At 45.6% G+C, this 12,104-nt stretch overlaps 1 protein-coding gene across 12 annotated transcripts in view; it reads right to left on the bottom strand.

Moving 5' to 3' along the window:
• Positions 1-2,437: 2,437 nt before the first annotated feature.
• Stk35 (serine/threonine kinase 35) overlaps positions 2,438-12,104 on the bottom strand; it is a 32,390-nt gene continuing 22,723 nt past the window's right edge. For 3 of the 12 annotated variants that reach the window (XM_034493690.2, XM_034493689.2, XM_076929742.1), the window contains one exon: positions 2,438-7,026. In XM_034493690.2, the coding sequence (XP_034349581.1) occupies positions 6,950-7,026 (77 nt within the window). In that variant the 3' untranslated portion in view covers positions 2,438-6,949. The remainder of the gene's footprint in view (positions 7,027-12,104) is intronic. The other 9 variants (XR_013108801.1, XR_013108802.1, XR_004606079.2 and 6 more) reach the window with 9 other exon arrangements.

Below are 12,104 nucleotides of genomic sequence, written 5' to 3'. Positions count from 1 at the left end.
CCTACCAGACCAATGTGCCTATATTCACCCAATTTCTTCTCTGCAACAGAAGCTCCTGGATAGCAGTGAGTAGGCTGGAAGCAAATATTTAATCAAGCCACTAAAGCCCTGAACAACAAAGAGAAGCTGGAGGTGGTGGTGGTGGTGGTGGTGGTGGTGGTGGTGCAGGATTAGTGGGGTTTTGAATAACTCTTTCCACTGGCATGAACACTGACTCAGTTGGCTGTGTTGGTTGGTTAGTAGTGTCAATCTAGAATTCTAGAATCCACTGGAAGCTGAGCCTCTGAGAATGCCTGTGAGGGATTATTTTATGTTCGTAGACATAGGAAGACCCAGCTTGGGTGGGAGCCTTCTCTGAGCAGGAGTTCCCGACGATGTAGAGAAACAGAGCTGTACCTGCTAGCACGTATGCATTCCTTGTTCTCTCTCCTGGCTGTGGATGTGATCATCTGCTTCAACCTCCCACCATCCTGACTTTCTAGCTAGGACTGTGGACTTGTTCCTTTAAGTTGTTTTCCTTAAGCTTTTTTATCCTAGCAACAGAAAAAAAGAGACCAAGATAGAAATTGGCTCCAAGTGGGACCAACGTGTGCTAAACCTGACCCTGTGGTTCCTAGGCATTTGAAACTGTTTTAATGTGCACTAGAAAGCCCTCAAGTGCTAAAGGCAGAATGGTCTGTTTTGATGGGTGCTTGGAAGACAAAATTGCTGAGAAATCCAGGCAGTAGAGGCCCATCTCGAAGTTCACAAGTTGGGCTTTTTACAATGAGGTATTGTGTTGTTGACAAGGGGTAGAGCTGGGGTCAGTGTAGACTCTAAAATCAACTAAAATAGGATTCTGGGCATCTGAAGGAGTTTCCTGATCACATTAACAGATGTTGGAAGATGCTGCACAGTGATCCTAGAGGCTTTCCACAACCCATTCTTGTTCCCTGTGTAGATGGACTCACCCGTCTGAAGCTTCTGCACCTGGACTTTTAAACCTTTACGTTAAATAGCCCTTCCCCTGCTGAGTCCCCACCCCCATCCCAACACTCACCTAGCTAACCTGGAACTTGTTATGCAGATCAGGCTGGCCTTAAACCCAGAGTGTCACCGGCCTGTTTCCCAGGTGCTGGGATGAAAGGTGTGCACCACCACACCCTGCTGGTTTTTTTTTTTGTTTTTTTTTTACCAACATGCCAACTGCAACTAAGACACTGGGTGTTTTAGATCTTTCTGCAAAAGATCTAAAATGACACACCTTTAATCCTTGAAGCATAGTGCTTTACTACTTTGCTTCATGTTAGCAATGACTCCAACACGTCACAACCTCCTCTTTCCCTTTCGAATGCTACCCTAACTCCAGTGTTAGAGACAAGGCTGGGAGAAAATGCTGCAAGAGAAGGGGCATCTTGTTTTCCAGTAAAAGGCCTTTTGGGGTGGGGGGGGGGGGTTCTTTTGGCCATTCTATTGTGTGGCTATTTATTGCTCTGTGGGTGAGAAAGTGAAGTTGGAGAGAAGTCATCAGTGAAGGGCCAGTAAACAGCAGAGCTGATCCACGGTCCTTTAATCTTGCCAGGCGTGGGTGTGCATCTCCTTACTGGATCAGTGAGTCAGAATCTAAAGAATCTGTTGGCTATTGTCCCTCCTTCTCTGTGTACACTGAAGAAGACATCTACATTTCACACCCACTTAACTAACTACATGGGGATATGGCAAAAATGCATTTATTGGAAATGTTCAAAGTTTGACAAAGGCAAGATCTAATGGTGCATGACTAAAAAAAAATCTTAACACTCATACACATAAACTTGTGGTTACATTCAGTGCCAACTCATTACCAGGGTCGAGGACAGAAGAATCCTTTCCAGAAAGAAAGCTTTGTCCCTATATCCAGGATCCTGGAGTTTACACAGTCCAGGTCTGTGTCAGAAGCCTTTTCCTCTAACACATATTCCAGAGTCCTGATCCCTTCATGTTTTATGTTTCCTTCTGAGACTTATGGATCTCCTTGGGAAAGACCCAAAGTGTGTGTGTGTGGGGGGGGGTGGGAATGGGGGAGACTATGTCAAACACTAATTTTTACTAAACAGTTGAGCTTCAACAAGTGCTACACAGTGCCAAGAAAATCAGAGCTCAGCTTTCCAGACTAGAATCCCAAAGGTGACTCTTCAGGAAGAACTGTGAATGTGCGGAGACCTGGCCCAGTGTGGGTTCTTTGCTTTACTTGCTCTGAAGGTAGCCATTGTACTTCCACACCACATGGAAAGACATCAGGGCGGCTGTTGGTCCCAGCTAGCTACCTTCTCATTATGACTTTAATTGGTCTGTTGAGGGCAGGTCAGCAGGTCTAGCTCCATCAGAGGTGCCAAGGCTCAGGATCTAACTCGAACCCCAATAATAATATGGTAGCCCTGCCATTCACCCGGTAGCAGTAAAAATCACAAAACACTCATTTTCAAATAACATATGGCTTTTTGATCCCATCAAATAACTTTATTCACACAAACGTCCCTTAATTTACAAAGTTTCAGTCATTCATACACATTAGGGGGAATCCACAGTGTTCAAGGAACTTAAATATGTTATCATACCAACCCACGTGAGCCAAGTACAAAAAAAAATACTCATATAAAGTTGTTCACACATAGGTCCTATATTACCAGCTTCTGTGCAAAAAAAAAAAAAAAAGAAAGAAAGAAAGAAAGAAAGAAAGAAGGAAGGAAAGAAAGAAAGAAAGAAAGAAAGAAAGAAAGAAAGAAAGAAAATGATTTTAACTAGTATTTGAAACTAACCTTGTGCCTGGCTTTAAACCTCCCTTAAAACCAAGTCTGGCTCACATGAGCATGAGCATGAGCATAAGAGTAACTGAAATATCCTCCAGTTTTGATGGCAAGGAGCCCTTGGGGTAAAAGTGTTTTGGGGATGGGGGGAAAGTCCCTTAAATAGGTTTCCTTCTTCCTATGATCTCATCTGGATTTAAAAAAAAAAAAAAAGCCCACTCGTTCTGGTACTCTCCCCAATCCTAGGGGTCCTAGGCAACGAATGGCAGTAGACTTGCCCCTCAGCGATGGCTGTGGATACTGATATCAGCCAATGGTACGAGTACCTACTGGGTTCTCCTTCCAGAGCACGTGTCCAGACTAGGCTCCTTTCCCTCAAAGCCGGGCCTGTGCTGACCTGTATGCACAAGCTCAGAATCAGAGAAGGCAGAGGCCTCAGCCTCCAGAGTCTGCTGGCCTGGAGAGCTGAATAACCAAGCTTAGCCAATTCTGAGGTAGACTCCCAGCAGCTGTCTGGAGCTGTCAGATAGGGAGAGAGAATCCAGTCAAGGGGGGGAGTAACCAAAGACCCACCTAGAGTTGAGCCACTAGTGCCCCCAGATGGGGACGGAGGAAGACAGGTGGAAGAGCTCGCGGTAGGCAGGGCTGGAAGGGGCACATCAGAGTAAGGCGAGGGCAGTAGAGTCCCCTCCTTGGAGGACAGCAGTCAAACTCTTGCTCTTCCCACTCTTCAAGATACCTAAAGGTTAAAAGCCATATAATCCATCCCTCCAAGTTGTCTTCTCAAACAGTAAACAGCTAACAGCACAAACAGATTCCCACAACGCTCTTCTCTTCTTGGAATAAGATTCACACAAAACAATAAAACTTTATTGCTGCAAACACTGGTTTTCTAAAATAGTGATATGTTAGAGCTGAGAATCTTGAAGGAGGAAATGATGGTGGGGATTGGTGGGGCAAGAAGGCTATGAGGAAAATAGGGAGTGGTCTTAGCACCACAGGGTTAGGAAGCAGAGTAAGTCAAGGGCCTCTGCTCACTCCAGGCTTCTCTGCCTTCACCACCACTGCAGTTAACTACTGGCAGTGCCACAAAGGAGACCAGGCCCTATCCAGAGTCAGATCTTCACCTAGTGTGGGCGCATTTCTCCTCCAGCTGTAAACAGGGTATTTTCTTTAAGTAAACATTAAACATCCCTCAGGCTGCCAAAGGCAAACCCTACAAGGTGGGACAAGAGTTCCTACTCCCTGCCCCAGTACCCCTAAGCTAGGTGAGGCTAGAGCCTGAACCTTGGTCTCCTGTGACCAGAGGGGGTTAGCTGGTGCCAGTTTGGATGGTGCAGTCGGTGTCTTCCTGGCTAGAGCTAAGAACAGGGAGGAACAAAGGCAGTGTGCATATGTGGGCAGCAGCATTTGGTCCTGTCTAAAGCTGCTGTGAGGGCCATAGAGGCAAGAGGGAGGTGTGTCTGGCTACACAGCCCACAGGAGGTGGTGGGGGCTCAGGTTTCCCTCCCCTGTGGCTATATACAGGTGGGGGACTGTGAGAACAAGTGACAAAATGAACCAGAAGACAGCCACCTGCTTCTGGCTGAGTCTGGCCAGGGAAGACAATGGACTAAGTAAGGCACTATGATCTGTCCTGCTGACTCCCTTCACTGACAGGGAGCTGAGCTCAGAGCACAGAGAACTGAGGCCAGGCTAGTCTCCCAACAGGCAATCCTCACCACCACCCGAAAGGACAAACGTTATGAGTTTTGCAAACTTCTAGAATGTGAACAGATTTAACGAACCTGGAGGCACCTGAGGTCAGATGCCCCAGAGCTACTGGCAAGCCTGCATCCAGAGAGAGGCAGAAGAGGGAAGTAACAGAGGAAAAGGATGTTGGTTCCCAAGAGGGACAGGGAGCTGGACTCTGCGAAGACTAGAGCCCACAGGGGTCCTGACCCACCTGCCACAGCACAGCCAGCATGTCACAGGGCCAGCTTCCAGGTGGCAGGTGATAGCAAGGATTACAGGGAGGAAAGGATGAAAACAGCAGGAACAGGCACTTGGGGCTCAAGACCTGGCTCCACTGGAGCCAGAGAAAGAGGTGCAATCTCCAGGCCAGAACCAGCTGGGAGTCATGGAAGATAAGATACAGGAAAGAAGGTACCCCTCACTAGGCTACCCACCTACAACCTACAGGGGCTACATTGACAACAAGAAAAGTACGGTGGGAAGCACTATAACCCAGATCTTGGTTAGAGACAGGGGAGAGAAAAGAATAAGGTAGACAGATTAGTGATTGGCTAGGCTGAGCCTTGAGCAGGATGAGTTGGGGTCCTGAGCTCAGAGGCTGCTTTTCCCATCTGTTCAGGTGCAGAGACAGCAGCACCCCCGGGAAGGGAAGGCAGCAGAACAGAAATGGAATGTATCTTGCATTTAGGGGATGCCACTGTTCCCACCCTCCCAGGTGCCACTCTGATTAGGCTCAGGAGGCTGCTTATAAAGTCACTCAAGGAGATGCTATCACAGTGCAGCACAAGGTAAGGTTCCCACCTGCAGTCATTCACCCACAGGAACAGCAGCTGACCTCTGGCCAAGAGGAGAAAGAAACTTTGGTGCTGAGTTGCCTAAGAGAAGGCTGGAAAGTGAAAAGTGGACAGAGCTAACTAAGCAGGGTGAGCTGTCAGGGTCAGCTGTGCTGGCCTTCCCTGCACTATAGGAACAAGGGACCCCTGCTTGAGGGAAAGCTCCCCCAACCTCTTATTTCCCTATCCATCCTGTGCTAGTTTAGGAAGGATAAACAAGAATGAACACAGATACCTTGTTTCCTTGTCCAGAGACCCCATCCCACGAGGCCAGAACAAGGTGAAAAGTCTGGAAGCAACCAAAGGTGCATCTAAGTAGAGGGCAACTCCAGAGAGAATGGTGGGGTCCTTGAGGCAGCTGGAGGGAGAGGATCTTCCCTCAGGAGGCTGTAAGAACACTGCAAGGGAGTTAAAGTGTGTGCGGCAGTCACAGGGGTCTAGGTTTGGGGTGCTTTATATGGCTAGCTGCTATATGGGCCCCTAATAGCCACCTGGACACCCCATCTGCCTCATACCTCCCTCTTTAAGGCAGTTCCTTTCTCTTCTCAGACAAAAGTAACATAGAAGTTGATCACCTAACATGAAGTCCCTGGGGGTAAGAGAGATGGCGCTTGATAGTGTCACCCAGTGGTGACACTAGGGATCCTGGTACACCGGGCACACCTTTCACTGTGAGGAAATGATGGCAGCAGCTAGTTGAGGGTACTCTGCAAGGATCAAAACTGGATCTTGGGACCTAGGTAGTCTCTGTGACAGGCTAAACTTATATCACATAGAGAAGACAATCCAGGAGGAGAAGGTGAAAGGTACTGGCCTCATAGTAGTGACAAGAGGCCAAAGAAGACCAAGTCTGACAGGAAATTGGCACAACAGTCCTAATAGAAGATAGGCTTGTGGAAAGAGAGTGGGGGTGGGGTCTCTCTATCCCCAAGTGATGGGATGATCACTCTTGGTCTCTTTCCTCAGGGACCCCAGTTGGAAAGGGCAGAAGAGGGAAGCAATGCCCACTACAGTGAGTCCTGGTATGGCCTGGGGCTCCCAAGAACTTAAAAGAGAATCAAACCCATGGTTTAGGTCTTCTTTCTAGAGTCCCTCTGGCCAAACCCTGGTGCTCCTCTTCTGAGAGGTTCTTCATCTCTGATCCTGTCTGAGGCCTGAGGGCTGGCCAGGTCCAGCCCATCCAAGGAGTCCAGCAGCTCCCACATCTGGAGGGAGGTGACTCAGAGGCTGCTTCCTTAGCTCTTCATATCCCTTTCCAGGAGAAATACCAAACTCTGGGTAGACAGAACTTCTGTGGGAACTGGGATGCTAAAGCAGAACTGAGATGTGTGTAAGAAAGAAAACAGAACATCAAAGATAAAACCAAAACTGCTTCCTAACTTAAGAAATAAACAGATTAACAGTGACTATATGCATAAGCTTTGTCCACATTCAATGTTCTTAAAAAACAAAACAAACCAACAATAAAAAAGGTGCCTGTCCAGAGTGTAGCCTTTTGCTCTTCAGAAGTCTTGATGGTTTAATGTTTAAAAAATTATTATTATTATAATAAAGGAAAAAGAAAAGGGTAGAGTGGGAAACCCAAGCAAAAGCTTCACATTGCGGGAGGTCCAGCTGTCAGGAGATCACCACCACCTGTACCCTCTGCCATCCTGTCCGAGACATGATGAGACTGTGGGTCCCGAAGGATCGACCTGGAAGACAGAAGGCAGGCAAGGAGTGGACATTGGATCAGTGAGTGAAGGTACAGAGCTAACACCCAAACCAAACTGGCCCCGAAGCTGTGTATAGTGTTTTCTAAATTACATGAAGTAAGCTGAGCTTCTACCTTTGAAGGTGAGGAATCTGATGTCTCCAAGGTCATATGACTAAGGGAACACCCTGGAAGAGGGAATTTAAGGCATGTTGGCTCCAGCTACCAATCTGATCACAAATCCTATACCTTTTTCCTAACTCCAGCTTCCTTGTACCCCACAGAATCCATTCCAGATAGGTTCTAGACAACCCTAATGGTCTTGGTTCTATTCAGCCTTTCTTCTCCACTCTCATCAATAACTGCTGTCACAGGCTCAAAGCAACCCCTGTAATTGTTTGCTAACAGTGTTCATCAAGCCTGCATACACTAAGTTAACCAACAAGTTTTAAAGAAACTACACTACCTCCTCCCTCCTTGGTCAGGTAGACTCAGAACAAGGTTTCCCAGAACCAAGTGCTAGAACCACTCTGCCACAGCATCATCTACTGGGGTTATAACTAAGTAAGTGTTCTGGAGACAAAACTGTGTCTTATTCAGTTCTGCCAGCTGACTGTACAAATTCAAGCCCTTTGTTCTTTGGTCTCATAACCTATGTCACAAGCGATTTTAAAGACCACATAAACTAAGCTGTGCATGGCTAAATGACACAATAAATGTAGAGCTGTCTGCATATTAGAGTATACTTATGGGACCACCACTGTGTTCTGTCTGCTATTGCCTCAAACATCATTACATGTAACTGTGCATATATGCATATATATGTGTGTGTGTGTGTGTGTGTGTGTGTGTGTGTGTGTGCGCGCGCGCACCCACACCCACACCCCCACACATAACTTGGAAGAATGCCTGTTCCTGGTTCTGTGAGCATTGGTTGCTGTTTGGGAAGTGCTTTGATGCCAGCCTCAGGAATAAGACAAGAAGCTGTCCTTCAAGGAAACCTAGCACACAAAAGCCTATAGAGATTAGCCTTGGGTCAGCCCCATATTCTAAGCCACTTAATCACATAGCTAAGTATAGCTTTGTCTTAGGGCAGGTCATCTGGGTAGCAATGTTCTGAAGTTTTCAAAGTGCCTAGCTTCTCCCTAGACGACTGACCCAAACAAGCCCTTTCCTGTACACTTGCAACCCTTCAGTGGCTTCCTTGTTCTATAGACACATCAAGCCTACTATCTGCAGCTTCAGAAGTATGCCCTGGTTCCAGCCTAGTGTGCACTGTTTCCACTGAGCTGTGCTTAGTACAGTCAGACAACACTGGCCCCATAGCCTTAGGTCTTAAACAGGTGCCCTAGCTCATTCACAGAGTGACACCAGAGTGGGCATGTCTACCTCTCTCTTCCTCTAGAAGCCTTCGTCCCTTTTGGGCTCTGAGTGTAATGAATATAAAATATAGGGTCTACAGGAGTTCTGACATCCGATGAGCTCACTTCTCCTTTGTCAGGGTCTCCAGCTAGACTCTGAATGTACCTTCAGCATTCAGCCATCTCAAGTGGTTGTAGGTGCCTATGGGAAAGGCATCCTTCACCCTGATAGAGTGTAAGCAACCTCGGGCAAACAGCTGGTTAAAAACTTTTCAGAATTTCAGGTACGCTGAGAGCTAGAGCCTGGTACTTCCTTCCACTCCTGGAAACCTAGCTTCACTGCTAACTTTAAATATGGAAAAGAATTCATGAATAAAAATGTTCAATTATGAGGCAATACCTCCAAAGTCCAAAACTAAAGAGACTAAATAAATGATCTATCAGCTCACTGTTAAATTCGATGAGAGAAGAAGGGCATTAGTGTATCAGTAAGAAGACTGTTAATGGGTCAAGTGAAATACGTTGAGTTACAAAGCTGTGTGGTAGAAAGTAAGAATACAGTTTGTTTCTATAGGAGGATGTTAAAGTCCATGCAAAGGTAATAAGGTGGTAAAACTTGTGGTGTTTGGATGGATGAGGCCTTTGGGAGGTTATAAGGATTACATAAATCATTTGGGCAGAATTCCATGACTAAGCTTTGATGGTCTTTTAAGAGGGAGATCCTAGCATCTGGAGAGAGAGCTCAGTGGTTAAGAACACTGGTTGCTCTTCCAGGACCAAGGCTCAAGTTCCAGTACCCACATGGCAGCTCACAACCATCTAGAACTCCAGTTTCAGAGGATCTGATGTCCTCTTCTGACCTCCACTGGAACTGGGCATGCATATGATGTACATTCATACATGCAGGCAAAACAGACATATACATAAATAATGAGTAAATATAAATAAAAAAGGGGGGATGTTGGTGCAGATCCTGGAGACACATACACTGCATAAGCTTCCTGATACATGATGCCCTGTGTTGCCTCAAAATACAGCCAGCAAGCAGCAAGAAGAGCCATCCCCAGATGTGGACCTCTGACTTGGAACTAAAACCAAGACTCCCCTCTTTTCCTTATTTTTAATAAACTTATTAAAATCAACAAAACAAGACATACATAAAAACCAGAACACACTGAAATTAACCAGACCTAATACATAAAACTATACACAAAGACTATACATAAAAGCATGTGCTCTGGAGACAAGTTAGGTATAAATTAGGGAAAATAGAATATATAGTTAATAGGCAGAATTGGGGGTGGGATACAGACTAGAATGGGAGGATCAAACTGAAAGGGGAAGGGAAAAGAGGAACAAGGAGGGACAACTAACACTGAGCATCACTGGAGGGGTCATATGGAAACCCACTACTGTAGAAGCTTCTTAAAATGTACACATATATGAAAGAAATCTAAATGGTGTCACCAAATAATAAAGGAGACAAATCCCCCAACTGGACATTTTTCTCTGCTAAGTAAAACTTCCAGTGCCAGGAATGGGTCACATCTAATTCAGTTGTAGGCCAAAGGCATCCCAGAAAAAGCCACCAACAACCCAAGGATATTGGATGCTTTCTACAAATTGATGGGAAGGCCCTACTGCTAAAAACAACACTTACATATCTCTGTGAACACAAGTCAAGCCTGCCTAACTAGAACCTTCACCCCTACAGACAAGTTTCCGTGATACTGGAAGGTATTCTGCATGCTACCAAAGCAGAAAGGGAACCACAAGCCAGCTTCAAACCCTGTGTTCTACAATGGTAATCTGCTTGTATAATACACCTCTGCGATAGTTGAATAAGCACTGTGGGAATGACCAACCTTGGTCTATCTGAATGGATTTAAGGTCCACTCCATGAGATGAAACCCATGCCTGACATGTCTCTGGTGGCCAAGAACCTGAGACTAGATAGGCAGGCCATGTGCCTAGAGGAAAAACAAATACTATTGCTCTGCTAAAGAAACACAGCAATAAAATGACTCCTAACAACTTTCTGCTATGCCACAGATCAGTGCTTTGTTCACCCTCATCAGAGAGCTTTCTCCTGAAGTAGACAGGAACCAATAAGAGACTCAAATCTGGACAGTGCAGAGAATGAGAGAGTTGGATGACACCAAGGTACAAGACACAACAGGACTGTGTTACCATGACAGGTCCAAGCCTGATAGGGTCCCAGCACTGAGAGAGAAAAACAGATAGAGCTTCATCAATAACCAAGAAGCTATCTTCAATCGACAGCAGCTTGCAAAGGCAAACCTAGTTTTTTCCAACAGTCTCCAACTATATTCAAGGGCACCCCACCCCTACGCCGAGCAGTAGATGGCCAATATAAAACAAACTCAATGGTATTGTGGATTGTGTTCTTGTTGTTTGTCTCATGTCGATTTGTTTAGGCATTTTTAAACCTTATTGGTTGTTTGCTTGCATATCATGGCTTCCAAATTTGTTTTTTTTGGTTTTTTTTTTAAATGGGTTTTGAGTGTCTTTCTGTCTGTATGTGTTTCTACTGTTTTGGGATTTGTTTTGTTTTGTTTTAATTTGCCTGTTTGCTTTCTAAGGAGAAAAAGAAAGCAGGAGTAGTTTGGTGGGTGGAGGTGGGGAGAGCCTGGGATAATCAGAGGGAAAACAGAATATATGAAAAAATATTTCCAACTAAAAAATAAACAACAAAATCAGCATGCACAAAATTAACTGACCCGAAGTCTACACATAAAGAGCATGCACTCTAAGAAGCAGACTCCTATCCCTGAGGCCTGCTCTTTTACTGAATGCATCTGTTCCCCTACTAGCAATAGGAATTAAGAGTCCCCCAAAAATCCACTTGGGGATTTCTTCCCAGTTTTCTTTCAACTTGGAGAAAAACTCATTTACTCTTTGATGACTTGGCAGCTATCCCAGCTTGTTGCTTTTGTCTATGTTTTCAGTACATCAGTAGGTGAAACAGAAGATAGACAGGTACACCTTCCCCAAGGAACACACACCACAGCATGCTTACAGGACTATGGGGAAGCACATTTTACCACCTCAACAAGAGCAGTAAAGGCCATCTGGCTTGGAGTCAAAGCAACCAGCCCTGAATACTTGTTAGCGGATGAACAGTGCAGGTCCCAGCCACTATGGGCCTTTACTTAGCTCCTTTCATCCTACCAGATGCCATCCTTGGCTCCCTTGGCCAGGGTATAGCATGATGTGGTTCCTAGCATCAACCAGGGTTTTCCTTGTTGCTGTCAGTGGGACTCCTGAACAGAGCCCGCCTGAAAGTCAAAGCCACTTCTGCTGAGCACAATGACGAATGGTGGCCATCGGCAGTGGACTTCAGTTTGTAACTACATCCCACAATGTGTCAAGATGATCTTGACCACTTTTTCCAAAGGAAAGGCACAGAGAAAGGGAGCAATTGGCACATATCACAAAAGTGAGAATAGTAGGTCTAACTTAACTAGAACCTCTCCAGTCTTCCCACTAGAACATTTTACTATGTGCTTCAAAGCTGGTGAAGTCACTGTTCCTAACAGCCTACATTAGATTCAGCCTTGGGATAGAAGGTGATCTATCAGGTTTTCTATAAATTGTTACCTTTGTTACTTCAGATCTTGGACTAAGTTCCCTTGGTACAACTCAATTTCTCTATAACACATCTTATTGAGCACTTACAACTTGATAGGTAACCCAG

This window comes from Arvicanthis niloticus, chromosome 2 (genome assembly GCF_011762505.2).
Source record: "Arvicanthis niloticus isolate mArvNil1 chromosome 2, mArvNil1.pat.X, whole genome shotgun sequence".
Lineage (NCBI taxonomy): Eukaryota > Metazoa > Chordata > Mammalia > Rodentia > Muridae > Arvicanthis > Arvicanthis niloticus.
The sequence above is the reverse complement of the archived record's forward strand: the minus strand, read 5'-3'. Positions and strand labels throughout refer to the sequence as shown.